General features: G+C 32.9%; 1 protein-coding gene across 1 annotated transcript; it reads right to left on the bottom strand.

The window, feature by feature from the left end:
* Window positions 1-3,376: 3,376 nt before the first annotated feature.
* Window positions 3,377-13,428, bottom strand: LOC138319020 (porphobilinogen deaminase-like). The gene is made up of 11 exons (XM_069261900.1): window positions 13,212-13,428; window positions 11,925-11,997; window positions 11,152-11,201; window positions 9,566-9,699; window positions 9,172-9,249; window positions 8,770-8,845; window positions 8,061-8,174; window positions 7,570-7,728; window positions 7,322-7,375; window positions 6,966-7,064; window positions 3,377-6,785 (listed from the first exon to the last, which is right to left on the bottom strand). Exons 1-11 carry the CDS (start codon window positions 13,254-13,256, stop codon window positions 6,516-6,518), a joined length of 1,152 nt encoding a protein of 383 aa, XP_069118001.1. The 5' UTR covers window positions 13,257-13,428; the 3' UTR covers window positions 3,377-6,515.
* Between the last annotated feature and the right edge of the window lie 693 nt (window positions 13,429-14,121).

The following is a 14,121-nucleotide window of genomic DNA, read 5'->3' as shown; positions in this document are numbered from 1 at the left end:
CCCCGGACCCCCTCAAACACCAAAATATCGCGCCTTCGGGCGTTCCCATATTCATCAAAATGCATCGTAAAATTCTAAATCGTAATATTTTTCCCGGGGGAGACCTCCGGACCCCTCAAATACCAAATTCTCGCGTCTTCGGCGCTCGCAAATTCATCAAAATGCATCGTTAAACTCATTTTAGCCATTCTAAATCGTAATATTTTTTTCTCGTAGGAGACTCTCGGCCCCCAAACACCAAAATATCGCACCTTCGGCGCTCGCATGGCAATTTGCGTATTCATTAATTTCCTTTTATCGACGCCACTGTCTATAAATGTATACAAGGATTCTACTTAACGATATATGAAAAAAGTTTATAAAGTATACATGGTTGTGTGTTGAATTAAAGAATTAATCTCCTCCTGTGGGTGCGGGGCGAGGAAGGGGGTTCCAAATATTGAGGACCTTGCCCCCCCCCCCCTGCAACAATTATGTTTCATCTTCCTAAGCCACTGAGATACGCTGTAAATGTATCGGCTTCTACGCTTAATCAGGCCAATGTAACCGATATAATATAAGTTGCCTCTTAGTGGTGTTATTTACATCTATATCCACTAGCCGGATGAGATTTTCAGCGACCCTGATTTCGAACTCAAAGATGCACTCGGTTCTTTCCGTTGTAAACAGTCAATGCCGAAAGATACAATTTCTTGTTGTGTTTGGCGATATTTTAACGTTGATAAACATTGCCAATAGTTCAAATTAAATGTGCTTATTTTGAAAACTTTCTAATTTCAGGTATAAAAACGTTTGTAGGAATTCAAAAGCCCTAAGAAATCTATGTTAATCTAATGATTTCGTAACTTTAACAGCGGTTGTAGTCCAATGGCGTATGTAATTCGGTGGGCTTTTCGTGATGAAGTTTGACACCATATATCACAATGTTCAGTAGGCCACCCTATCTTAAAAAAAATGATGGTGTCATTTTTTTGACCGTGTGGAGGGTCAAGGTCAAGGGTCTAATGTCAAATGGTTTATAAGCTGAAAAACGGCAAAAAACTGGCGGGAGTGAGATTATATTTAGACTTTTAGAGCGCTTAACTTGATTTTTCTTCTTCAATATATGCCATATGTTTAATTTTTTTTACCAAAGACTCTTTTGTTAGTTCATAATGGGATTTTTTTAAGAGGTCAGATGGAGTTAAGGTCAAAGGTCATTCTAGCTTATTTCTTTCATACAAAAATGAAATTCAAAAATAATGACATCAATGCTTACATATATTACGGTAAAATATTGAAAATTAAGTGTCAAATGTACAAAAATATATAACATATGGATGATAGCCCCATTGCAGACGATTTATTTAGAAAAATATCAAAATTAAACCACCTTAGCAACTGATTTTATATCCAGGCAACCGAAAACCAATCTTCATTTCGACCACAACCCACCCCCCCCCTCCCCCCCCGACTTTTTCAAAAGTAAATTTCATTAAAACGCAACCATCGTTGATATTGAATATTATATCAATGTTATGGCAGATGATATCTGCGCTAAAAAATCTTAAAATAAAAATCTGTAGTCAGGTATCCATTTTTGTCAAATTACCAATCAAATTATACTGTTTTCATAACTTTTTAAAATGGATTTTAGCGTGTTTTTTTACCTATATTTCATATATATTACACCAAAATATTAAAAATTAGGTGCCAAATTTACATTACATATGGATGATAACTCCATTACAGGCGACTACATTTTTGTTATTGTTGTCAGATTCCTTAATCTTTCAAAATTGCAACATACAAACTGTTATTTAATGTCGTTCAAAGGAATAGACATATCATATTCTATTAGCGTTTAAAGTTCAAAATTAGGGTTAAAATAGTTTCATCTCTTTATGCACAAGTGTTCTTCTTAAACGATAGAAAAGCAAAGCAGGCCAATCAGAGCCGAGAGACCTGGGCCATAGATCTGTTCGAGCGACAGTGATTCTAAAGCGGCCAAGTGGTTATGCAAGGCAACATAATTATAACATTCTATGAAGTGTACATAAAAAGCAATAACTGACAGATATTTTACTGATTGTTTGTTACATCAGTAGTACCTATGCCGTTGGGGTTTTAATTTCTGTTGGTGATTCTGTACGAACTAAAAGCTTACCCTGACCTGTACCTGATTACCAGCATGTCGTATATGTAAGACACTTCTATCTAGTCGTATTACACTCGGCCTTGTGGACATACCGCCAAGTTATTATCTACAAACGTTAAAACACCTGCGACTGTGGGAGACCTAAAACAATGCATTCCTTTATTCCCTTAAACTATAATCAATATACAAGGACGAGGTGGCACTGAGCACCGTATCAGGGGACTAAAAAAATCCTAAATCTTCAGATGTAAAGCAAGAAAAAGATAAATAAGACCGAAAATAAACTAATGATATCCATAAACTGTATTCAGAAGGTCAAACGTGCGTCAACGAAATTGGAAAACAATGCTTTACTTGGAAATCGTTTGGAATTGTTACAGATATTATCTGTTGATTACCGCTGATGTTCAATGATGGATAAAACAAATTTCATAGCGATAGTTTTGTTAGGAAATAATCCGTTTTAAAAGATGTCTTTCTAAATTTTTCCAATAATAAGATGAAATATGGTTATAGTGATCTGAATTTATATACTTCAATTTGTCCATTTGCTCTTCGAGTAAGTACCGCAACAATATGCGTGAACCACGTGCACTAAAGCGTATGGTTTTTTTCCTTCATCGAAAGTATCATTATTTCCGCCTTTGCTATCATTATTTTCGTCATCTCAAGAAATGTGTTTCCCATCATCTCCTATAGTAATTAATGGTTGGCAGTCATAACAAACTGATACGGTGTTGAGATGCAGCGTGCTTTTATCTGTCTCCGATCAGCAATGGAAAACATTTTGACCGATTTCAATGATGCACTGGATGAAGGGAAACAACTCGCATGAATCTACCAATATTTCGTTATATTCAGGTGATCACAATTAAAATTAAGTGCATTTAAAAATGCATGTAAACGTGCAACTATTTACCAATTACTCAACATTACTAAACGACATACGCAGCCCACCAAGTATTATTTCCAAATATAATTCATGTTTATCGCCGTGTATACCAGAATGAAGCTAATGGTATCAGTCATATTTATGTTTCCATTTAGCAATAATCATGTATACTACCTCACTTGAATGGCTCCTCTAAACAATGTTGTTGATTTTTTTCTCTCATTTTATTAGTTGGCCTGATTTGTGGACCAGGATTCTGAAATAAACTGGATTGTATACCAAAATGTACCTGACAGTGAATACATTTATATATATCATCAAAGTTAAAATGATTAAACAACACTTGGTAGTTTTCATGTTTTATTTCTGGTTACATAAGAGACCTATACTACATACAGGTCTCTTCTGATCAAGAATGATGGCAATCACCTTATCATATTAGGTCATTAATCAAATAATAAATATCTCCAGAACACATGTTCAGTAGTGCAAGGTGCTCAATAATTTCCAAAGCTATAAATTTTATTTTATCAATGCCTTGGGTAAAGGGAAGTAACTCCTATTTAAACCCAATGTCGATCATATGTAACATTGAAATATCTCTGCGACAAGCAAAATTTTTAAACTTGCCGATATGATTGCATAATTATCAAATCAAATCATACCAATCATTTTGAGAGCTTTTTACAAAAAAGATGGAAACAAATAAATCTTTGAATTGTTAAATAATAAAACAATATGAAAACAAAACATGTATTTAACTTTCAAATATTAAATTAAGAATTATATATTGATGAATCTGTTAGTTTTATGTAGTATAATGTTTCACAAGGAAAGAGATTATCGCTCAATACAAGCATAATGAGAAAGGGATTATATTACTCACTACAAGCATACTAAGAAAGCGAAATATATAACGACCATCTACTTAATACTACTCTTCTTAGATGCAAAACTTTAATATTTTTTCTCATTATCATTTCAGTTATATATATAGTCCGCTAAACCTGCCTATATTATTAGGCTATTTTACTTTTTTTTTTTGCCTAATATATAGTCAGCTCGCGGTACCTCTTAAAATGTGAAATCGTAGGCCAGATTTGGCCTACGCTACGTCAGCGGCATATTTCTAATATATCAACCATGCAATGCGGGAAAACATACACATACCTATATATGGTCTTATATATGGTCTTATGTACTTATTTTTATTATATATTGGGATCTTATGAATAAAATGCTAGACAGTTAGAGTTTTTATAGTGAAATTATGGTCGACATACACGACATGTTGTCAAATATTCAAATTGAACACGACTATTGCTGGTACCGCATCACTTTCGCAATATTCACGTTGCATATACATGTAGCATATACATGGTAGAATTTTGTTTATCTTTCAACTACACGTGTTTTTTTGTTTTTTTGCCGTTTGCTCTACTAAATGTGTATACGGCGGCCATTACAAATGTGTAAAATAGAAGGGTCTCGGAAGTATTTCATTGTGCAGAGTTGTTTAATTTCATAAATGGGATGTAACATGGGGGCAGTGGAGTACATAAGATCCCAATATATAGGTATGTGTATGTTTTCCCGGCATTGCATGGACGATATATTAGAAATATGCCGCTGATGTAGCGTAGGCCAAATCTGGCCTACGATTTCACATTTTTAAGAGGTACCGCGAGCTGACTATATATTAGACAAAAATGTTTTTTTGAAAAAGTCTAATAATATAGGCAGGTTTAGCGGACTATTATATATCCTATATACAATGCATGTGATTATCAATAACTGATTAACTTTCTTCTAATTTATATAAAAAATAAATTCTGCCATTCTGCAAGCAAGCCTAGAAAGCATTCATATTAAAATCACATTTACAAAAAGATATGTTTCTTGTACAAAATATTACAAAAACAATAATTTATAACAAAACATTAACAAATATGGTCTTATAAAACAACACTAGATCTGAATGTTCTGAGCTATTAACTGTAACATCCATAACTCAATGGCCTCCATAACAAACATATAAATGTTATTACCTAGATATATACTCTATTATCAACATTTATATCACTTAGTTCTTAAATACATTAAAACACATAGTTCATACTAACATAAGGGAAATAACTCCCCTAAATAATGTATACCCAGTCAAAACTCCCCTAAATAATGTGTGCCCAGTCAAACAACTAGTGAAAAAACTACCATCACACACACAAGGTACGTACAATGTATATGTAATGTTCCATTTGAGAGTATGCTGGGATTCCACAGAAAAAAAAAATCTTAATGAGAGAATAATGCAGAATCTATACAAATAAAACAAATGGCAAGAATTCCAAAATAAAATGCGTTACAACAGATCAACGATTATTCTCTGTAAAAGCTAAACCTGAGATAGAAAAATAAAAGGTTAATTTAGGAAAGTATTAAACGGAAAGTATCAAAAGGAAATATATGTGATAGATGATGGTAAAATAATTCTGATGAGACAAAGAAACATGTCACAAACAAAATGTGTACAGATTTTTAAAATTGAAAGATTAACAATAGTAATTAACCATATCAAAGGTAAATTTGTGTTGAGGTTGATAACTACTGCCACGATAAGATTCACTATAATAAGATTACCTTTAAAATTAAGTGTAGCACCATTGTCATATCAAGACACTCATTATCTTATTTTATTTTTATTATATTATTAGAGCACCTTATAAGTATTAAGCATTTAAGCAATGTCTACGGAATACAGTCACATTTTACGTATAGTGTCGCTTGCTGATTGGAGTTAAAAAGATTTGGAAAATAGAATTACTGAAAAAAAACCACAGAAAATAAAATGAAGTAATAGCATTGGAGATATATATACAAAAGGGAACACACAGTATCTATACTAACAAAAGTAATAATCACACACTGAACACCACTAATGAATGAAACGTAAAGACTAGGCAATAAGTCAACCTGTAGATCTCCTAACTAGAAGTCTTAATTAATACATATAAAATGTAATAGATATAAAAACAAGGCAGTGGTACACTGTAATGTCCGTCAGCTTACAACAAATACATGAATAGTGAAATGGTGGTTAGTATTTGTAAATAAACATTGAACAATTATCATTACATTCATATTGAGGCACTATTCAATGATTTTATGAATGTTCTTAAATCTTAAAATTGAAAACAAATGTAGATTTAATTATTAGCCATGGAATAAAACACCAATATTTAACACATTTCAAAATTACAGAAGTAATACCTGTATTTGAAGAGAAGCTATGGGTTTATATTTTATATTCATATCAAATAATGAAGTTTGTTCTCCATGTTTTCTAGCATAAAAAACCCCAAAAGTTTTAAAACTAAAGTTTATGATGTTACAAACCAAAGACAGCTCTTAATTGTTATATACATGCACATTAATGATTTTGCATTGTTACAAAAATATTTTTTACACTTAATAAAATATATGTCTCTATGATACTTCTTGTTGCTTTGATTCTGAACCATTTTCTGCTTTTGCTTCATTATTTTTATTTTTGGCCTCTTCCATTTTCTTTTTATTGTCCTCAATAATGGCAAGACGAATTTCCTCTTTCGCCTCTGCAATAATATGACCAGCATCGGAGTCTAAAATTAAACGGGCCAATTCAATTCCAGCATCTTCTGAAAGTTGTACTTCGTCTTTAGAAACACCATTACTTACAACACTAGCGTAAGTTTTCCCATTTTCTGTCCGACTAACCTAGAAAACAAAACATTCAAAATCATTCTCAATCTCACTTCAAAATCAAGAATCACATTCTATCAATGGAAAAAAGCTCAAATCAGTAATGAATCAACAATTAAATCCAATGTGAATGGCACAGTAGATGATCAGAAGATCAGGTCTCCTGATGGTATATGTGATACATAAGGTATTTACCTTCTTTGCAGGCTCCTCATCAGGACACAGGTCCTTTGATACATGAACAATCTTGTGCTTAGAGCCATCAATACTAAATACGCCACCATCTATAGATAGCTGTGGAAGTAATAAATGTCAAGATACAAAAAATGTTCAATTCTCCTCAGCTCTACAGTATATGATATCACAGGATTAAACTTTGATGGAAACTTTATCGCAAATCTGTATCTGGTGTGATGCACAAATATGTATTCTTATTTTATAGATAGAAGTTTAATTTTCTTTCATGTGCATACACAATTCTTTTAGTGGACCCTTTAATGCACAAGAACTTTATAATTAAAATGTAGTTGTGATATTGAGGGGGTATTTACCTGTCCATCTTTGATATCTGTAAACACACACACTGGTACACTGCATCCTCCTTCCTGTATCACAAGATGAGACAGGTACAGGAATAACTTATTTATTAAAACACTTCATTTCCTATGGATGCAGCAAAAGGACATTGCATAGATATTTCTTATTTTGGCAATTTTATCTTTATGAAATATTAAATATATCTTTTGTAAATCAGCATCCGTCATCGGGAGGTCTACATAATAATTCTTTAATGCCTTACCAAAGTTTTAAGAAAAGCCCTTTCTGCCACACACTGTAGAACAGTTTGCTTGTCATGTATAACTGATAACATATCCAGAGTTTCTTTGTCGTCAGATCGACACTCCACTCCCATGGCTCCCTGGCTTACCGCATACATACAAAGGTCAGGGGTCAAAACCTGGGATATACAGGTCAAAACATTAAATACAGACAGGTCAAAACATTAAATACAGAGGTCTAAGATCATGATCCATGGGGTAAGATAAAAAAATTGTTCAAAAAGATATTCAATAAAATAACTAAATCTGCATTTTTTCAAGCATGCTGAGCTCTTTAAATCTAAACAATTACATATCTGAAATACTTTGATGTTTACCAACAGAAATAAGCTGAGTTAACACTATCTATTTCAAGCAAAAATTTTTTTTTTTAAAAAGCTATATGATAAGTCTGTGGTTGGTTGCGTTGGTAAATTGTTTGCAATGTGGGAACAATACATGAAGTAATTACCTGATCAATTCTGTGACTCCATCCCATTCTATCCAGGCCGGCAACAGCAAGTATTGTTGCATCATATTTGTTGTCATCATCTAATTTCTTTAGTCTGGTGTTCACATTACCACGCTAGGACAATTGTTAAGGTTCATTGAATCCAAAGTATCTACCTGGTATGCTTTCACACAAAGTTTACATCTCGATTATACATTTATGGTTTTAAATTATTATCAGATATATCTTTCAGCCATCAGTATGCAATTATCTGCATCCAGTGTTTTTCCTGGGTATTTTGGGAAATTGCCACCTGGTGAAAATTGGGAAATTTTGTGCGATAAAAGTAGGAAATGAAAAATTGAAACGGTATTTATGGAAATTTTGGAAAAGGTAAAAATAGACAATTATGCTTCTCTAAGAATCAAGTGTAAGAATGGATACTAAAATACAACGTTCAGACTTGGGATTTCAGGAATGTTTTAGTTTCGTCGCACAAAATGCGCGTCAACTCACTGATTTGGGAAATTTAGACATAGATTTAGGAAAAAATAACAAGAAATACAATTGGGAATGGGGCCTTATTTCGGCCCCAAATAATTGTCTATTTAGCTATCTTCATATTCGACTGGTTGATGATAGAGCAAAGGGAAGTAATTCTAATAAAACAGTACGAATGAAATAAAGTACTCTTTTAAAGTCAAGTTTTCTTCTTCTTTGAAAAGGATACAATGTTCTCAAACTTGAATGTTGGGAACTTCCTGGCAATCTGAGATTGCCTCCGGAGGGAGCTAGTTCCAATTACACTACAACACAAATTCATATGTTAATTTACCAATGTTATATGAAAAACAATTATTAAAAAGGTTGGTCTATTTCTGATAGTAAAACAGTCATTTAAATAATATTCACTTTGAAATGTCTCTGATATAAATATTACAAAGATGCTAAAGTTAAAATCCTTTGTTTGCCACAATCACAGGTCATTACATCTTATGCGCTTGTGCTTAATGTTTTTTTTTTTTTTTTATATTAAAGTTAAATAAACACTGTAATTCATTGTAAGTATTATAGACCAGTAATAACTAGGACTTAAGTCAACTTCACTGACACACATTTTCTGCCATTATACCTGCCATCTGGAAGATCCTGTAGTGTTTTCCCTTTGTGTTTTGGATGCATCACCACTGCATCATAAGGACTATCTCTCCTGTTCAAAAGATATGATTATGAATCTATTAAATGGCATATAGCTTTATAAAATTGTGTGTTATAATAATACTTTTGTAAAATATCAATACTGAAGTCAAATTTGTCATACTTTGGGTATAAAAGTTAAATTATGAATACCCTGTGATTGTATGGAATTCTTGTATTTGATAGATGTCAAATCTTATCAATCAAATGGTTATTTCAATTGTACACTTACACTTTTTAATTTTCATCATCACTCGATAGCTGTATGCATATAACCATGTCATTTAAGTATTTCTTCATGAACACATTACTGTAAAACAAACACTTACTTGTACACACATCCAACCACTAAGTTCTGTGGCAGGTTTGTAGGTAGATCTTTAAGAGAATGCACTACAAAGTCTACAGATTTATCCTCCAAAGCATTCTCCAACTCCCGTGTAAACAGACTCTTTTCTCCTATCTGACAAGTAAACAAACACTTTTGGTAATTCTAATGCATCGGAGTGTGATATGTTTTTTTTTTAAATTGCAGATATAAATTTAAGTATATATACTCAATACTTAATTGAAATAACTTCTGCTCATGTCAGTGTTCTCCCCATGCCCTTTCCGCGTAACGGTCCCGTTACGTGGAAATTTTGAGCCGTTGCACGGAAATATCATCCGTAGCGCACTTTCAGCCTCCCATTGCACATCAATAAATCAGACCCCCATTTTCTCTAAGTAGGTATACTGAATATAAACCTCATAATAAATCCCTCCTGCTACCTGACAAGTTGTACTCTTATAAATTTACGATGTCTGTCATGCCGCTATGCCATGTGGTTGGGTCCATTTTTACGACCGTGACAGTGTCAACACTGTTACTTGTGATCCGCAGGGGTGTCCTGCCAGATTGTACTGTTAAATTGCATTGATAAGTAAACAAAAGAGGTGTGACTACTCCCTAACCAACACCTCACTTGTTCTATTTAGCAGTCTGGGGATATAGGTCAGCTAGAGAGAGGAGAAATCATTGATCAAATCACTTTCAATCATGTGAGCTACGCAACGTAACAGAAGTAGGCAGCACATCTGCAGTTTAGGAAACAAACTGACACCTTTTCAACAGATGTGTTGATTATAGCTAGTGAGCATCACCCCAAAAACAAACACTGCTTGCAATTGTAAATGATTTACTCACGTTTTTAATGTCAAAATAGGCATATACCGCTGAAAGATGCCACAAACTTTGCAACCGAAATGGCCGCCATTTTGGTGTTAGGTAATTGTAATAATGGAGCCAGATCGATGGGTATAAGAAATCCGGATTTGAAAAAAATTCCAAAATTTGTAATTTGTAAATTTTAAGCATAATTGGATGATAAGAAACATGTCATAAAATTGTACAGATATGTGTTAGAAAAGACTTAAATTTTTATGCAGTGTTTTATCAATATTTTTTTTTAATCTAGATCTCAATGTTACATTTACAGTACCATACAGTAACTACAGCCTGTTTTAAATATTTGAAATACACAAAGAGTGATGGAATTGGGGGCATAATCCCATAATTATCTAGAACTGTGAAACACATTAAAATAATCTTAATTTAAAAATTTAAACAATTCTAATAATTTTTAAATGCAATAAATCTGAATTCAGTAAAATGTGACAGTGAGATAAAATGTTAATATTTTTTTTATTTTAATTTTTATTATAACACTAGGCCATTAAATTAAATTGCGGCACAAAAAAAAATTCGCGCTGCGCAGCGCAGTTTGCAACGGGAAAAAATTACCATTGCGCAGTGAAAAAATCCTGGGGAGAACACTGCATGTTGTATTCAGTAAAGCTAACTTATATGAGCACCTAATATTTTTTCATATTAAAGTAATGGTGTCATGTGATGTAAACAACAGACAGCATTTACCTTTGAAAGAGCAGCATTTAAAATCTTGTCTCCCGTTGTAGCCATGGTTACTGGAAAATATGACATTTAACATCATAATATCATCATAAAACATTACAAAAGTAGCAAATTTAGTATACAATATTTAAACGAATCAAACAATTTAATTAAAGATGCTCCACCGCCGAGATTGCATAAATGATATTCATCATTTGAACAATAATTGGTGTTCAATTGTGTATATATATGTCTAATTAACACAGAAAATGAAATAATTATTTTGCCTTTGGTGCATGCGCAATCAGTACTTCCTTCCATATAGGATATAGTGCCACAGAATTTTTTCGGGATGCAATTAATTATTTTTAATACTTTTAACTTGAATTAAAATTAGAAGCTTAAACCTTTCAATAATGGTAATGGTGTAAAGTAAGTAATTTTTGTAACTGAAGAAAAATACTAAATCGTCTGCTCCTGTTTTAGATAGTGAAAAAATACCACTTGTCAGCGGTGGAGCATCTTTAAGTCTCAAATTGTAACTTCAAATGTGTTATAGTTCACTCAGTATCAAAATAAGATATAGGGAAAAAAATATATAGGCCCAATTTAACAATGCAAAAAACACTAGCAATAGAAAAGTGACTTTTTTGCAATGCTGATTTTTTGTGTTTGTCTAGATATTTAATTGTTACACAATGTTTTAACATATTGACTATATATTGATATATATATATGTCTTTTTACAATATGAAATTCATGCATTGAAACTCAATTAACTAAAGGAGAATACATACCAACTTCAAATTCAACATCTGGATAGTGCTCTTTTAATTTGTTGATCACAGTGTTTGTCTGTTTTAAAGCCAGCTTTAAAAAAAGTTAAATAAAAGTTATGTTAGTTACATGGATATATGTCGATTGTGAGAAATATCATTTTTGCATGTTTGAGCATAATACACACAAAAATGTTTATCATGTACATACCGGTATCTTTATACACTAATAATGCGTAGTGCTATCTTTCTTTGCACATAATCATATAATTTTGGTGGACCGGGGGCCAATAAAGATTCATTAAATACAATGTAATCTAAAGTCTAAAATTGATTAAACAGATTTTTCCCCCCCTCAAAAATATCTTATACAGCAAATATCACAATTCCTGACAACTGGCTTAAGCTTTTAATACCATATCTGAAAGATTACATGGTTCAATTCCAGATTCAAACCGGGTCTCCAGCATAGAAATATACTGCTCTACCGACTGAGCCAAAGAAGCATGCTCTGTCAGCTGAGTGGCAGAGGATGTACATTATGTATTTACAACACTATGTACAAGCTACACCTCCCCGCTCCTTTTACACCTGTGACCATCAGGTACATAACAATGCAACAATTTGAATTACTCAACTGGTAAAACATTTGTCTGAAGTTTTGGACGAAAGTACGTGTAATAACAACGTTGGTGTTGATGTATCCATTCAAATAGTCTGGTGTGATACCACCTACATGTACGAACTATTCAAGGTGATGATGATGAAATCGTCTAACTAACAAACCGAAGCCAGGTAGACCAGGTATGTGTTAATTATTGTTAATACACTTTAACACTAATTTTACGACCAGTTTATTACATTGTATCTCGCTTTGATGCATTAATTGTGTGGGTGATGTATTTTGTTCCGGTTTATTATAGAATTTAACATATTGCTTATATAAGTAATGTAGATACAAAATGTACTTGCTTCCTATTTGTCCCCAGGCGGTTTCCAAAGCAATTACAAAACGTGCTTGATGCTACAAAGCTTAGTCTACAACTTTAATTGACAAAAACGTTTCAATTTTATAGCCTATGTTCTGTCATAAATGTATACAATGTCCATGTCCATCTTCGGATTATTGACAAAGTAAATATTTGTTGAATATCTTGTAGCTCAACGCCCTACATCTTATACCTTTCGACCCGTCCCGGAGCACCACGTGTCAACAAGGGGCTCATCATGTTTACAATCTACAACGATTCACATAGGTATTTTATTTACTTTCGAAAATAAATATTCATATTTTAGTGCTTTTCTTACCTCGCTTTTTCTCGAACCGACTTTGACAATCCTTTTCTCCGACATGTTGTCCGAAAATCGTGTAGATCAATGTATTTACCTCGTCTGCACTGCCTCCGTCATTGAAGCCGGATAACGAAGGTCAAAGGTGATAATCTCGTTTTGAGACTGGTTATTGCAATATGTAAACCGGAAATAAAATAAAATCCGGATTACAGAAAGAATATCCCATATGACGCAGAAGACCATTTAAAGGATAAAAGCTACACCAGCAGTAGATGAACTTACTTTAAATCATTTTTTTGGAGAAAATAAATGAATGGACACACAAATTACAAATATATAGACAAAATTTTAGATGTGTTTTTAGGGGTCTAGATAAAAAAAAATGGTAAAAAAATCATACACTGCTTTAGATACAAAATATCATAAATATTTTTTTGAATGAAGATATGGAAATAATAATATATGCATATTTTAGGCTTTAAAAAGTGTTAAAAATTACACTAAAATGTTGTTTCGCTCATGAATGACCTTTGTTTTGACCCTTTCATCCGTTTTTTTTTCAAATAGATTGATAGAGATAGGGTAGATCTAATCGCCCGGTTTAACCTCATCAGAGGTTGTCAATACTGGTACTACACTATTCTATTGCACTCTGGTGGGTCCATATTGATATTTATACTGAGTGTACACGCCATCTCTGAGTGGAGTGTGGGAAAACTTTTCCTGGTTATATTTGCAGTGTCACTTTGTAGGTCACGGTCAATTGAAATTTCGACTAAGTTGTCAATAAATTGTTACAGATCTTCAATGCATATGCTTTAAAATGGCACACTATATAGTATATACATTGTACCTACATATTGCGGGTGATGGACCGTAACAAATGTAAAATGTGTGCGTGTTAACACTCGTTATATATATATAT

This window comes from Argopecten irradians, chromosome 3 (genome assembly GCF_041381155.1).
Source record: "Argopecten irradians isolate NY chromosome 3, Ai_NY, whole genome shotgun sequence".
In the NCBI taxonomy this organism is placed as follows: Eukaryota; Metazoa; Mollusca; class Bivalvia; order Pectinida; family Pectinidae; genus Argopecten; species Argopecten irradians.
The sequence above is the reverse complement of the archived record's forward strand: the minus strand, read 5'-3'. Positions and strand labels throughout refer to the sequence as shown.

Bases quoted from the DNA above. Each gene is read 5' to 3' on its own strand.
- LOC138319020 (XM_069261900.1), bottom strand. From the start codon at position 13,256: ATGTCGGAGAAAAGGATTGTCAAAGTCGGTTCGAGAAAAAGCGAG. The intron at 11,998-13,211 runs GTAAGAAAAGCA...CTTTTTTTAAAG, and splicing joins TCGGTTCGAGAAAAAGCGAG to CTGGCTTTAAAACAGACAAA. The intron at 11,202-11,924 runs GTATGTATTCTC...CATATTTTCCAG, and splicing joins AGATGTTGAATTTGAAGTTG to TAACCATGGCTACAACGGGA.